This window comes from Arachis hypogaea, chromosome 12 (assembly GCF_003086295.3).
Source record: "Arachis hypogaea cultivar Tifrunner chromosome 12, arahy.Tifrunner.gnm2.J5K5, whole genome shotgun sequence".
NCBI lineage: Eukaryota > Viridiplantae > Streptophyta > Magnoliopsida > Fabales > Fabaceae > Arachis > Arachis hypogaea.
In genome coordinates, this window is record NC_092047.1 from 8,453,168 (window position 1) to 8,465,454 (window position 12,287).

General features: G+C 40.0%; 1 protein-coding gene across 1 annotated transcript; it reads left to right on the forward strand.

The window, feature by feature from the left end:
• Nucleotides 1-1,003: 1,003 nt before the first annotated feature.
• Nucleotides 1,004-1,970, forward strand: LOC140176608 (E3 ubiquitin-protein ligase RSL1-like). The gene is made up of 2 exons (XM_072208132.1): nucleotides 1,004-1,375; nucleotides 1,917-1,970. The coding sequence occupies exons 1-2, from the start codon at nucleotides 1,004-1,006 to the stop codon at nucleotides 1,968-1,970; spliced, it is 426 nt and encodes a 141-aa protein (XP_072064233.1).
• The last annotated feature ends 10,317 nt before the right edge of the window (nucleotides 1,971-12,287 follow it).

Below are 12,287 nucleotides of genomic sequence, written 5' to 3' on the forward strand. Positions count from 1 at the left end.
GTTACAAAACATTGTGTTTGTCGTTTGTCATTTATGTGCGTTTTGAATATTGTCATTTGAAGTTGTTTATGACCTTTTAATGATAAATTATGTATTGTTCATTTTGTGAAATTGTTAAATTTTGAATCTTATTAGTTTAAAAATTATTGAATTTAACTTTTTAAAATTATGTATTGAATTTTTTATAATTTCACTCTATATTTAATTAAATCGGTTTAACCACGGTTGAACCATTGAACCATTGAACCAGTCACTTGACCGGTTCGATGATCGGTCCAGTTCTCGCAACCTTGCTCAAGATCAATATGTCCAGATTTTGAAGAAGTTAGAGACTTAAATATTTTTTTATATCATTAGAAATTTAAAAGTCCGCAAACCAAAAAATCAATGATCGATTTATCCTTTTCTCTTATATTTAAATATTTTCTACTTTAAATTGATAGTATTATCTGTTTTATCTTTTTGAATTAGTTTTTATTTTTTAAATAAAAGAAAAAACTTAACGGAAACAATGTATCCATAACTAACCTTTAAAAATCAGATAGAAAACATGGTTGACTATTAATATATCTATTTTTTGTGTAATCAAAATTTAAATCTAAATCTTTCTTGTCTTCATTTAAATTTTAGGAACTGGCAGAATCTATCTTTTGTTAAGTGTAATGTTACACATTTAAATTTTTTTATAAAACAAGTTCAATCAACTTAAACAATAAAACTTGAAATAATGCTAGTCATAATTAACTGATTTTTGTTATGTTAGACTAATTTAATTAGACTTGATTAATAAAAACCATAGTTATCTTCATGATCTTCAAGTAGTCTTGTGTGCTATTTGCATGGATTCAAAATCATTCCAAGAGATTTTCATCAACCACAACTGTAACCACTCATTCTGTGATGAATGCATTGCAAAATATGTAGCTGCAAAGATTCAAGAGAATATATCAAATGTGAAGTGTCCTGAACCAAATGCAGAGGAATATTGGAGCCTCAGAATTGCATGTCAATAATTCCAAAGGAGGTGTTTGAAAGATGGGAGAATGCACTTTGTGAGAATCTTGTTCTTGCAACATCAAAGAAATTCTATTGCTCTTTCAAGGATTGTTCAACAATGTTGGTGAATGATGATGGAAATGAAGTTGTGACTTGTTCTGAGTGTCCAAATTGTCATAGATTGTTTTGTGCACAGGGTAAAGTTGCATGGCATGGTGGAATGGAATGTGGTGAGTTTATGGGTTTGAATGAAAATGAAAGAGAGAAGGAAGATCTTATGGTGATGAATCTTGCAAAGGCTAATAAGAGATGGAGAAGGTGTTCTAAATGCAGAATCTATGTTGAAAAAAAATCAGGGATGTTCACACATTTCTTGCAGGTTTGGTTTATTAATTTCTAATGAACAATTAATCGTTTTTTTTTTTGGCACAATCTTATAATGTTAATGTTACTCTTTTCTCAGTTCTATTTCTTTTAGTTACGTTTATGTTCAAAATTTGTTGATTGAGCATTCCTAATGAAAAATAATGGCGTTTGTTTTAAGAATAAGTGTAAGAAGTTAATTTTTTTAGTTAGTTAATGTTAATTATTTTATATGGTTAAATTATGTTTTAAACATTTTTTTAGAATTTATTCTTTAGTCTTAGGATATAAGATTTATAATTTATGATTTAGTCTAAAAAAATAAAATTTAAAGTTAATATATAATTCATAAAAAAATGGCTATTCTTTAGATTTGAACTTAGCTCATGTTTGTTATAACATCATAATCTTATATTTTATACTTTGAACTTGACTAATTAACAATATAGTTTCTAATTAGTACTATCTTTTTTATTTGAATTAACTTTAATTTGCAAATTACTCTAATTTTATTTTATTATATTTTGATTTAATTTTTTTAATTTCTTGTTTTGTAGGTGTGGCCATCGCTTCTGCTATGCTTGTGGAAAGCCATGGAATCAGTAATTTAGTACCATGGTTGTACATAAATAGATATCACTAGGAATTTTAATATTTTTCAATAACTTAAATTGCAAGTGGCATATTTACTATTTTCATTAGTTAAAATTTGTTGTATAGTTATAATGCATGCTAATTTTATTGTTAATTATGTTCGTTTTAAGTACTTATGTTATCTGCTAATAAATTTGAGTTCAAATGACATAATTATTTCATATTCATTAAGAAGTTGTGGGTTCGAATCTTCCTATCTTTAGTTAAAAAAAAAAAAAGTACTTATGTTAACAAGGCACAGAGCAGCAGCATGTTAAGCCCAACATCTCCTCCGTCAAGAAGGAGATTCCTCACCATGATGATATGCCTTCTGTCAACAAAGTTTATGTAATTAATTAATTAACATAGTTTTTTCCCATTTAATTAAGATAATTAATTATGTGGTAATAATAATTATGTGTTAATTATATGATCTCATACGGTTAGATGATGAGGTTGTTGAAGGAAAAGTAATAGGGGGGAGGGGAAGCCAGACAGTTGCTTGATTCAGGTATCAAATTCTTCTTCTGATGAAAGAACACGATCTCACGCCCAAGTTGGAATCAGGAATAATAGCAATGGAAAGAACGAGAGGGAAGACAGTCCAGATTCACAATCACAAGCTTGGGGTCCCGTTCCCAACAAGCTCCAGAAACCCAACCCCACCATGGACCAATCCTCTTCTGAAGCCACCATGAGAAAAGCCCGTGTTTCAGTCTGTGCTCCCTCAGAAGCTCCCATGGTATCTCCCTCTTCTTTATATGGATCGACTAATTAACTAACTTATCTGACTAAACCATAAATCACTGTACTCCTATCACAAGGTGCATTAAATTTGCATTACCCACCATAGCCACCCCACCATGCTGCAATTATTTCCAAGCTCACAATATATTTGATTTAGAATTTGGATATATACATCTGATTTGTAATAGGTAAAAACTTAGGTGCAGTCGATTTTGCGTGAAGTTGATAGTTGAGAGCCATTAGATGAAAATATAGTCAAATTAATCAAATCATCTAACAGTTCTCAACTATCAACTTTACGTAAAATCGACTGCACTGAATTTCTACCTTTGTAATATTGTAAATATATTAGTCACACCGAGAAATTACATGAGTGACGATGCACATAAATTTTTATTTATGGTGAGTTAATTTAAGTGGTTCAACTCTTGTTCTTAAAATGGGTAGGTCTAATTTAAATTTTGGATAGCAATGATTAGAAACATACACACAACAAATTGTCTTTGTCCACCATTTTCTGTCAATTTTTTTTTTCTCTCTTTTTTTGGGGAGGGGGATTCCAAAACAGTAAATTCCTTTTCTTCCTCAAGTTTATTATAACATGAGGTATAAATAAAACTTCTATTTTATACCAACACAAATTTACCACTTTATATTTGAAAATATACTCATAATATAGAAGTAAAACAAATTCACTAATTTTATTTAAGAAACACTATTATTTATTAATTCTATATTTTTATTAACTTTTTATATAAGTATGCTTTGGTCATAAAAGAAAACATAACTGTGCTTTAAACTTTCATTTTAATTTATTAGACTTTGTATATACGAAAATAAGTAATTTATTTGTAACTGCAGCAAGCACAGCAGAAAGCATTGAAAGCAGCAGCATCATAGCACCAAATAAAGCACATGACGTGGCACCCCGTGCTTGCAATACAATATTGGTTTTTTATTTCTTTATGGAATTCCAAAAAGAATTTCAGCGATCAAGTCTAATTGCTAAGAAATAAAATGTTGTATGCGACATAAATTTCTTCCTATACTTTTTGTATATGTAAAATAACAAAAATTAAGCATCAAGTCATTCTGTATAAGTATCAATGTTCATAATTTGTAAAGTATATATATAAATAAGATACATAGTTATTATATTTGACAAACAGCTCGATAGGCACGACCGTCTTAACATTTTTTCTTTTTTATTTTTTTAAAAAAATTTAAACATTTTCGATCATTTTTAAAACTTAGTCTTAATTTAATTTTTAATTTTTTTTAAATCTTATGAGATAAATATTATATTTTTATTAAATTATACTTGTTTATTTAATTTATTTGATTGATACGGTATTTTAAAAATTGATAACGATATTTGTAACTAATTAAAAAGATATATTTATATTTAAATATATTTTTTTAAATTGATAATAATATGTTTTATCCTTTTGAACTGTTTTTATTTTTTATGAAATAATGTATCCATAATCATCCTTTAAAAATCAATTAAAAAATATGGTTGAGTATTAAGATATCTAATTTTTTTTTTGTTATCTAAATCTCAATCTTTTTATCTTTATTTAAATTTCAGAACCGTAGAATCTCTTATATCTTAAGATAGTAAACATGATTATAGATGTGTGTATATATATAACGTAACAATCACTTTTTATTCCTCACAATATTTCTTATCTGCGACAAAAGAGTGAGGTGACTACTCCACAAATCTGAGTTGATTTTTTTTAATCACTTTTTTAATGTGAACTTTTTTCATTGGGATAACAACATAGTCGTCGGTTATGCTAAGTGTACGGTAGGTCGGGTACCGGACGACTCGGGTAGATACTTCGATTGATAAGAGGGGGTCTCGCCTGGTTCCGGGTTACTAGGTTGGAGTAACCGACGTTCCGAACTCTTCGTGTTGAAAAAGGGGGGGCGTCACTTGCAAAGACACTCCAACGCTCTAGTCAGTCAAGTGTGCAGGTGAATGATGTGAGAATGGTATGTGACGTACCTTGGGGGAGGGGTAGGACCCTCCCCATATATACCATGTCAGAGGTGGGTCCCACAAGAGCAGGCCCAACTTCCTCGAAGCTTCCTTTGCACAGCTGTAGCAGAGCTGTCAGGGACGCGTGTCCGAGTCGGTGACTGAGCGCCTCACTCCCGACCGTTCGGGTCGGGTAGTCCTCGGGTCGGGCCGGACCGCAAATGGTTTGGACCAGGCCGTAACAGTGCCCCCAACGCGCCAGCAATGATCGTGAGGACTATTGGTGGCGTGTTATGCCCTCTTCAAGTGTTGTTGCTAGATCGGCCGCTCGTGGAGAGGACGTGTCTCTTACGCGTGTGTCTGTTCGCTACTGGGGATAACCGCTCGTCGCCTCGTTCTTCGCGCCGGACATTTAATGCTCATAATGGGTTGTTTCAAACCCTGCGAGTAAAGACTCTTTTACCCCTTCCTTTCGCGCTTCTAAGCAGTTTCTTAATCCCCTGATCAGTTTCACACCCCACCCTATTTTCATTCCATTTCCTTGCTCATTTTTATTTCATCCCCTTGCTTTCTCCTTCTCTCTCGTTGAATTTCTCACTGTAATACCGCATTTCTGAGCATTCATCCCTTCCTGCTTTCTTCTCAGCCATCACAATCAATCAGGTAAACATTCTTCTCCTTTTTCTCTTCTCTCTGCTTTATGTTCGTTTTATCTTTATTGTCAGTTCTTTTGTATGCATGTTGCTTGTTTGATTTGCATGCTAGATGACCTTAGTGTTAAGTAGGTGCGTTAGGGGGGGTTACCATTCCAAGGCTTTAACTTTTTAGTCTTTTGCTTGGATTCTGCCTTAGCCATGCCCGATCTTAGTTATTGTATAGGCTAAATGTAGTTTCTGGGCTTTTTCCGAACTCCCGACCTCATAGACTAACCGAGTGGTACCCCCACTGTAGGTATGTCTCGCGTCGTCTCACGGGCTTCCACCTCCGATACGGGCTACGACACATATGCTTGGGTGACTTCTGACGTAAAGGACTCCCCGAACCAGATGGGCGAGGAGGAGCTTACCGAGTTCCGCCAAGCCGAGTACTTGTGCGGCGGGACTGACAAGGAGGCCAACTACGACGTGTTTGTTCCTGCCCCCAACGAACGACTATATGAGCTTAATTTCCATTCTCCCTGGGTTGCCGATTGGATTTGGTTCTATAAATATATGTTCACCCAAGTGGAGGTTCGTATTCCGTTTTCTGCTTTTCAAATGGCGCTCCTTAACCAGATCTCCGTGGCGCCGTCGCAGCTGCATCCGAACAGTTGGGCTTCCATCCGCTGTTTCGAGATGGTGTGTGAATATTTAGAGTTGCCGGTGTCCGTCGACGTTTTCCTTTTTTTTTTCAACCTTACGAATCCTTCCAAGGAGGGGAAAGCGAGGAAAGGGTTCATGTCTTTCCGATCTGCCCAGGGTCGGAGGATCTTCGGCTTGTTCGAGGACTCTTATCATGGGTTTAAGGACAAGTATTTCAAGGTGCGTCCAGTCAAAGTTCGCCATCCCTTCTGGTTGTCGTTGGAGGGGGAATGCCTCATCCCGACGTATTGGAGTTTCGGGGCGGGGTCCAACACCTTTATCAAGGTGACTTACAAGGGGATGTCCGCTGTGCACAGAAAGATTACCGACTTGTTGGCCGTTTTTGGGAGGAATCATGTGAATCCCCACCTCCTAATGGGTGACCAGGAGGTCGCCAGAAATTATATTTGTGAGTAGTTTTGACTTGCATTTCTTGCATCATTGTTGCTTCGATTGGTTATGTCGATTTCACGACTAACTTGTTTACTTATTTGTTGCAGTGGAGATGTCTGCTTCAGTGACAGGGCTTGAGGGTTTGTTCAAGACTTTCTTAGCGGACAGCGATGAGGAGAAGGCTGACGAGAAGGCTGACGAGAAGTCAGAGAACCCTCCTGAGGACAAGAAGGATCAGGCAGTGCCTTCACCTCGTGACACCGAGATGTCGGACAGAAATTCTGACGGGACGCACGTTTCTCCTGTTCGCGAGGAGACGGCCGGCATCGGCCATTCGTCTTCCACTCAACAAGAGGATGATGACTTGAAGATTATCCCCACCACCAAAAGGCAGAGGGCATCCTCCAGCCCTAAAGGAGCACTCACCGTGATGGAGAGGAACTTCAACGCTGGGGCCTTCATAGACTCCCAGTTGCTCCCTGGCATGGAGGATCACTTCCTTGGCACCGAGCTTGCGAGGCAGGTGAGGTGGATGTACCGTACCCTTCTCCATGGTGCTGTGATAGCTCAGAAGGCCGAGTTCAAGTTGTCGGGGATGCAGTCGCTGCGCAGGAAACTCGAATCTGCTGCCAAGGCCAATAATGAATTCAAGACTCAAGTTGAAACGCTTCGGGAGTAGTTGTCCAAGACGGGGGAGAAGCTTAAGGCTGCCGAGGAGAAAACTACGTCTATTGAGGAGAAATTGAAGAGACCTCTGATGCCACCGTGTCCCGTCTAACCGAGCGAAAGATGAATTTGGAGAGCCAGCTCAATGCCGCGCAAGGTCAGTGGTGCGGAATTTCTAACCACAAAATAACCGGCAAGTGTACTGGGTCGTACCAAGTAATACCTTACGTGAGTAAGGGTCGATCCCACGAGGATTGATGGATTAAGCAACAATAGTGTTTGATAGGATTAGTTAGACAAACTGAAAAGAGTGTTTGAATATTCAAAGAGCATTAAATAGAAGACAGGGAAATGATTAATTTGGGAATAAAATATGGAGAAACAGTTAAGGCTTCAGAGTTATCTATTTTCTGGATTGACTTTTCTTATTAACTATTTTAATAATGTAGAATTTAATTTCATAGCAAACTATTTGTGACTAGACCCTAACTCCTTAGACCTTCCTAGTCTCCTCTAAAATTCATCAATTGCCAATTCCTTGGTCAATTAATTCCTATTAGAGGGTGATGATCAAATTTCCAGTTTATATGCCACAAGAATTCTAATTATCCAAAAATAAAGAGATTATATGTCACGTATCCCGTTAAATACAAAAAATTAGAAATTCAAGATAATATGTTTTCAAGCTATTGTTCAAGTAAAGAGCTTTTCCAAGTTATACAAGAGCTCAATTAGAACATGGGTCATACTTCCGTTCCACCCAAATTCATAAAATAGAGAACGAAAACAATTATTGAAATATAAATCAAAACATGAATTAAAATAGAAAAATAATATTACCAATCCATACAATAGACAGAGCTCCTAACCTTAACAGTGGAGGATTAGTTGCTCATGGTTCAGAGTAGAAAAATAAGGATTCTAATTGGGAATGGAATGGGATCCTCCCCAGGACCTCTCAAAGGAAGGAAAGCTTCTTCCTTTTATAACTAATCTTAATAAATTTAAAATCTAATATCTAAAACTAAAAATTAAAATAATATATTTTCCTAATTTAAGATTTGAATTTAAATTTGAATTAATTAACAGATCTTCAGTTGATGGGTGGGGACCACTTGTTCTGTCCATTCTGTAGCTTCTAATCTGTGTTTTCTGGGCTGAAAATTGAGTTAAAACAGCCCAGAAATCGCCCCCAACGTTTTTCTGCATTTTCTGCACGTGGCGCATGTGACGCATCCGCGTCGTCCACGCGTTCACGTCATTTGTGCAGATTCCAGTCCATGCATTCGCGTCAGGCATGCGATCGTGTTATTGCGATTTCCTCCATTCTGCGCGGTCGCATGAGCCATGCGTCCGCGTCAGTATTCGCTGGTCATCTCCTTGGCTTCTTCTCTTTCTCTGCAGAAACTTCATCAAATCCATCCGAATGCTACCTAAAATAAATAAAATTGCACAAAACTCAAAATAGCATCCATAGTGGCTAAAATATAATTAATTCTTAATTAATTCTTAATTAAATTCAACAATTTAGGTGCAAATTCACTAGGAAAATATAGGAAAGATGCTCACGTATCAGTTGGGTGGTCACTTTGGAGAAGAAACGCGATGCGGCCGTCTCGTCGGCTAAGGCTGCTCAAGCTGAGGCCGAGGAGCTTAAGAAGAAGCATAAAGAGACCGTGAAACAGGAAAAAAGCGCGATCTTCATGACTGAAGAGGCTCTCAAAGCCCAGGTGAAGATCGTGGCTCCTGATTTCGACACGTCGGCAATTGGGGTCTTTTAAACAATCAAGGATGGCAAGATTGTCGACATGCCCAAAATGTGATCTCTTTGTACTTTTTGTATGGATCTGTGATTATGTTGTAGACCTTTGTGGAACTTACTTTTGTTATACTTTAATAGTCACTTGGTCGGCTTGTGGTTATCATCTTTCTCTGCTTATCTGGTAGCATTTTCGTTTTGTTTTGCTACCGTTTTGTCGGTGTAGGCTTGTCGCTCGTGTTCGTTTACCGTTATGTTGGTAACTCAGCGAAGCCAAGTCGTGGCTTTGCTATTGCTGTAGCCGTTTGTTATGGCTTTAATTTAGTTGGCTCCCAGGGTGATCAGTCCCGAGGCACCGTATCGTTGTCCCGTTTACCATGTGTTATAAGGAACATGTTGTCGTGGGACGCATAAATGGCCGAAAGTAAATGAGAGGGTAATTTCAACAAGTAAAACATTAATCGATAACTAAACAAGTCTATTGTCATAATGAGTACTTAACAAAAGTAAATCACTGAGCTCATCAGATTGCCTGATCGGCGTGGTTAAGCTAGGAATAGAATCTTCTCAAGTTACCTGCATTTCATGTTCTCGGGACTTCTTTCCATCGAGCTTCTCCAATTTGTAGGCGCCCTTGCCAATCACCTCTTTGACTCTGTAGGGGCCTTCCCAGTTTGCCGCCAGCTTACCTTCTCCCTGAGTCGGTAACCCGATATCGTTGCGCCACAAGACAAGGTCGTTTTGCTGAAATTCCCTTTTGAGCACTTTGGTATTGTAGCGCAGGGCCATTCTTTGCTTTAGTGATATTTCTGACAAATGGGCTATCTCCCTAGCCTCATCTACTAGGTCCTTTTCCACCGCTTCCTCTACTCCCCTCAGGAGTAACCGTGGGCTCGGCTCGCCAATCTCTATAGGTATTATTGCGTCCACCCCGTACGTCAGGCGGAAAGGGGTTTCTTTTGTGGACGACTGCTTGGTTGTTCGATAAGACCAGAGAACCGATGCGAGTTCGTCGGCCCATGCACCTTTTTTGTTATCCAGCCGCTTATTGAGGCCCAGTAAGACGACCTTGTTTGCAGCCTCGACTTGACCGTTCGTCTGAGGATGCTCTACAGAGGAAAACTTCTGCTTTATGCCCAGGCCGGTGAGGAATTCCGCGAACTTTTTGTCAGCAAAATGTGTCCCGTTATCAGAGATAACGACTTCCGAGATGCCGAATCGAGTTATCACCTGCCTCCACATAAACTTTCGACAATTGGCTGAGGATATGCTGGCCAGTGGTTCAGCCTCTATCCACTTGGTGTAGTAGTCGATAGCAACTATGAGGTATTTGACTTGCCCCGGGCCAACCGAGAAAGGTCCTAGTAGGTCGACTCCCCACTGTGCGAAAGGTCCGGAGGACATCAATAGGCTTAGCTCGGTTGCCGGCGCTTTGTGGAAGTTGGCGTTCTCTTGGCACTTGACGCATTTCCTTACGAAGTCTTTGGAGTCCACCATCATCGATGGCCAATAATATCCAGCTCGGATGAGCTTTTTTGCTAGGGCTTTGCCCCCGATGTGGTGACCACAGCACCCCTCGTGGACCTCTTTGAGTACGTAGTCCGTTTGATCGGGATGCAGACACTTCAGTAAGGGCTGACTGAGCCCTTTTTTAAATAGTTGACCTTGTATGATTGCATATTTGGCTGCCTCCCTTCTCAACGCTTTGGCTACCTTCTCGTCAGCGGGGAGTTTGTCGTTTTCTAGGAAATCAGTGATGGGGTCCATCCAGGAGGGGCCTATCTTTGTCAAGTGGAGGGCAACCGTTGGTTCTTTTATCATGCCTTAAATGAGGGACCGGTTGCCGACTCCCGGTTTCGTGCTCGCTAGCTTGGATAGGAGGTCTACCCGTGTGTTCCTTTCCATTGGAACGTGTTGGACCGCGACCTCCTCGAATTGTTTGCTCAGCTCTCTGACCTACTCCAAGTACTTCTGCAACAGCGAGTCTCTGGCTTGGTAGCTTCCATTTACTTGCGAGGTGACGACCTGTGAGTCAATGCACCCTTCCAGCCTCGTAGCCCTGACTTCCCGAGCTAAGATCAAGCCGCCCAGGAGGGCTTCGTGCTCCGCTTGGTTGTTCGATACGGAAAACTCGAACTTGATTGATTGTTCGTATATGACCCCAGCAGGGCTTTCCAGGATGATCCCGGCACCTCCGGACGTTTGGTTGGAGGCCCCGTCCACATGGAGCCTCCACCGTATGCCCGCCTCCTCGGTTGGGTCCCCCGTTACTTCTACCAAGAAATCTGCCATTGCTTGTGCCTTAATCGCATGTCGGGGCTCATATCGCAAATCGTACTGAGATAACTCGATGGCCCAAGTCATCATTCTTCCCGCTAAGTCAGGTTTTTGGAGCACTTGGCGAATTTCTTGGTCCGTTCTCACGACCACTTGGTGACCTTGGAAGTATTGCCGTAGTCTTCGGTAAGAGGTTAGCAGTGTCAGAGCCAGCTTCTCCAATTTGCTGTATCTTAGTTCTGCTCCTTGCAATGCTCTACTCACGAAGTAAATTGGTTGTTGAACCTTCCCTTCTTCCCGTACCAGGACTGCCGCCATCGCTTCCTCCGTTATGGCCAGGTACAGGTAGAGCGGTTCCCCGGCTTTGGGCTTCCCGAGCATGGGTGGTGTTGCGAGGATCTCTTTGAAATGCTTAAATGCTTCCTCACACGCCGGGGTCCATTCAAACAGTATCCCTTTTTTCATAAGGTTGAAAAATGGCTGCGTCCTAGCAGCCGACGCTCCAAGGAAGCAGGATAAGGCGGTGAGTCTACCTGACAACCTCTGAACGTCCTTGACACAGCCCGGACTTTTCATTTGGAGTATTGCTTGGCACTTTTCCGGGTTGGCTTCGACCCCCCTTTGGGTTATCATGAACCCTAGAAACTTTCCTGCTTCCATGGCAAAGGCACATTTGAGTGGGTTGAGCCTCATGCCGTGTTGTCGGAGGGAGGCGAACACATTCCCCAGGTCGCTTATGAGGTCCTCAGGTCAGGTGGTCTTTGCGAGGATATCATCTAAATACACCTCCACCCTTTTGCCTATGAGGTCATTAAATATCTTGCTCATTAGCCTTTGGTACGTTGCCCCAGCGTTCTTCAGGCCGAATGTCATTACCTTGTAGCAATATATCCCTCCCGGTGTTATGAACGTTGTTTTCTCTTCATTGGGCCGGTGCATCGGTATCTGATTATAGCTAGAGTAAGCATCCATAAAGCTTAGGTACCGATATTCTACCGCTGCGTCAACGAGTGCATCAATGTTGGGTAGGGGGTAGCAATCCTTGGGGCATGCTTTGTTGAGGTCAGAGTAATCCACACACATCCTCCATTTACCATTGTGCTTTTTCACTAGAACTACATTCGAC

Excerpts from the sequence above, each read along its gene's own strand:
- LOC140176608 (XM_072208132.1), top strand. The coding sequence starts at position 1,004 with ATGTCAATAATTCCAAAGGAGGTGTTTGAAAGATGGGAGAATGCACTT. Across the intron at positions 1,376-1,916 it reads TGTTCACACATTTCTTGCAG|GTGTGGCCATCGCTTCTGCT; the intron begins GTTTGGTTTATT and ends CTTGTTTTGTAG.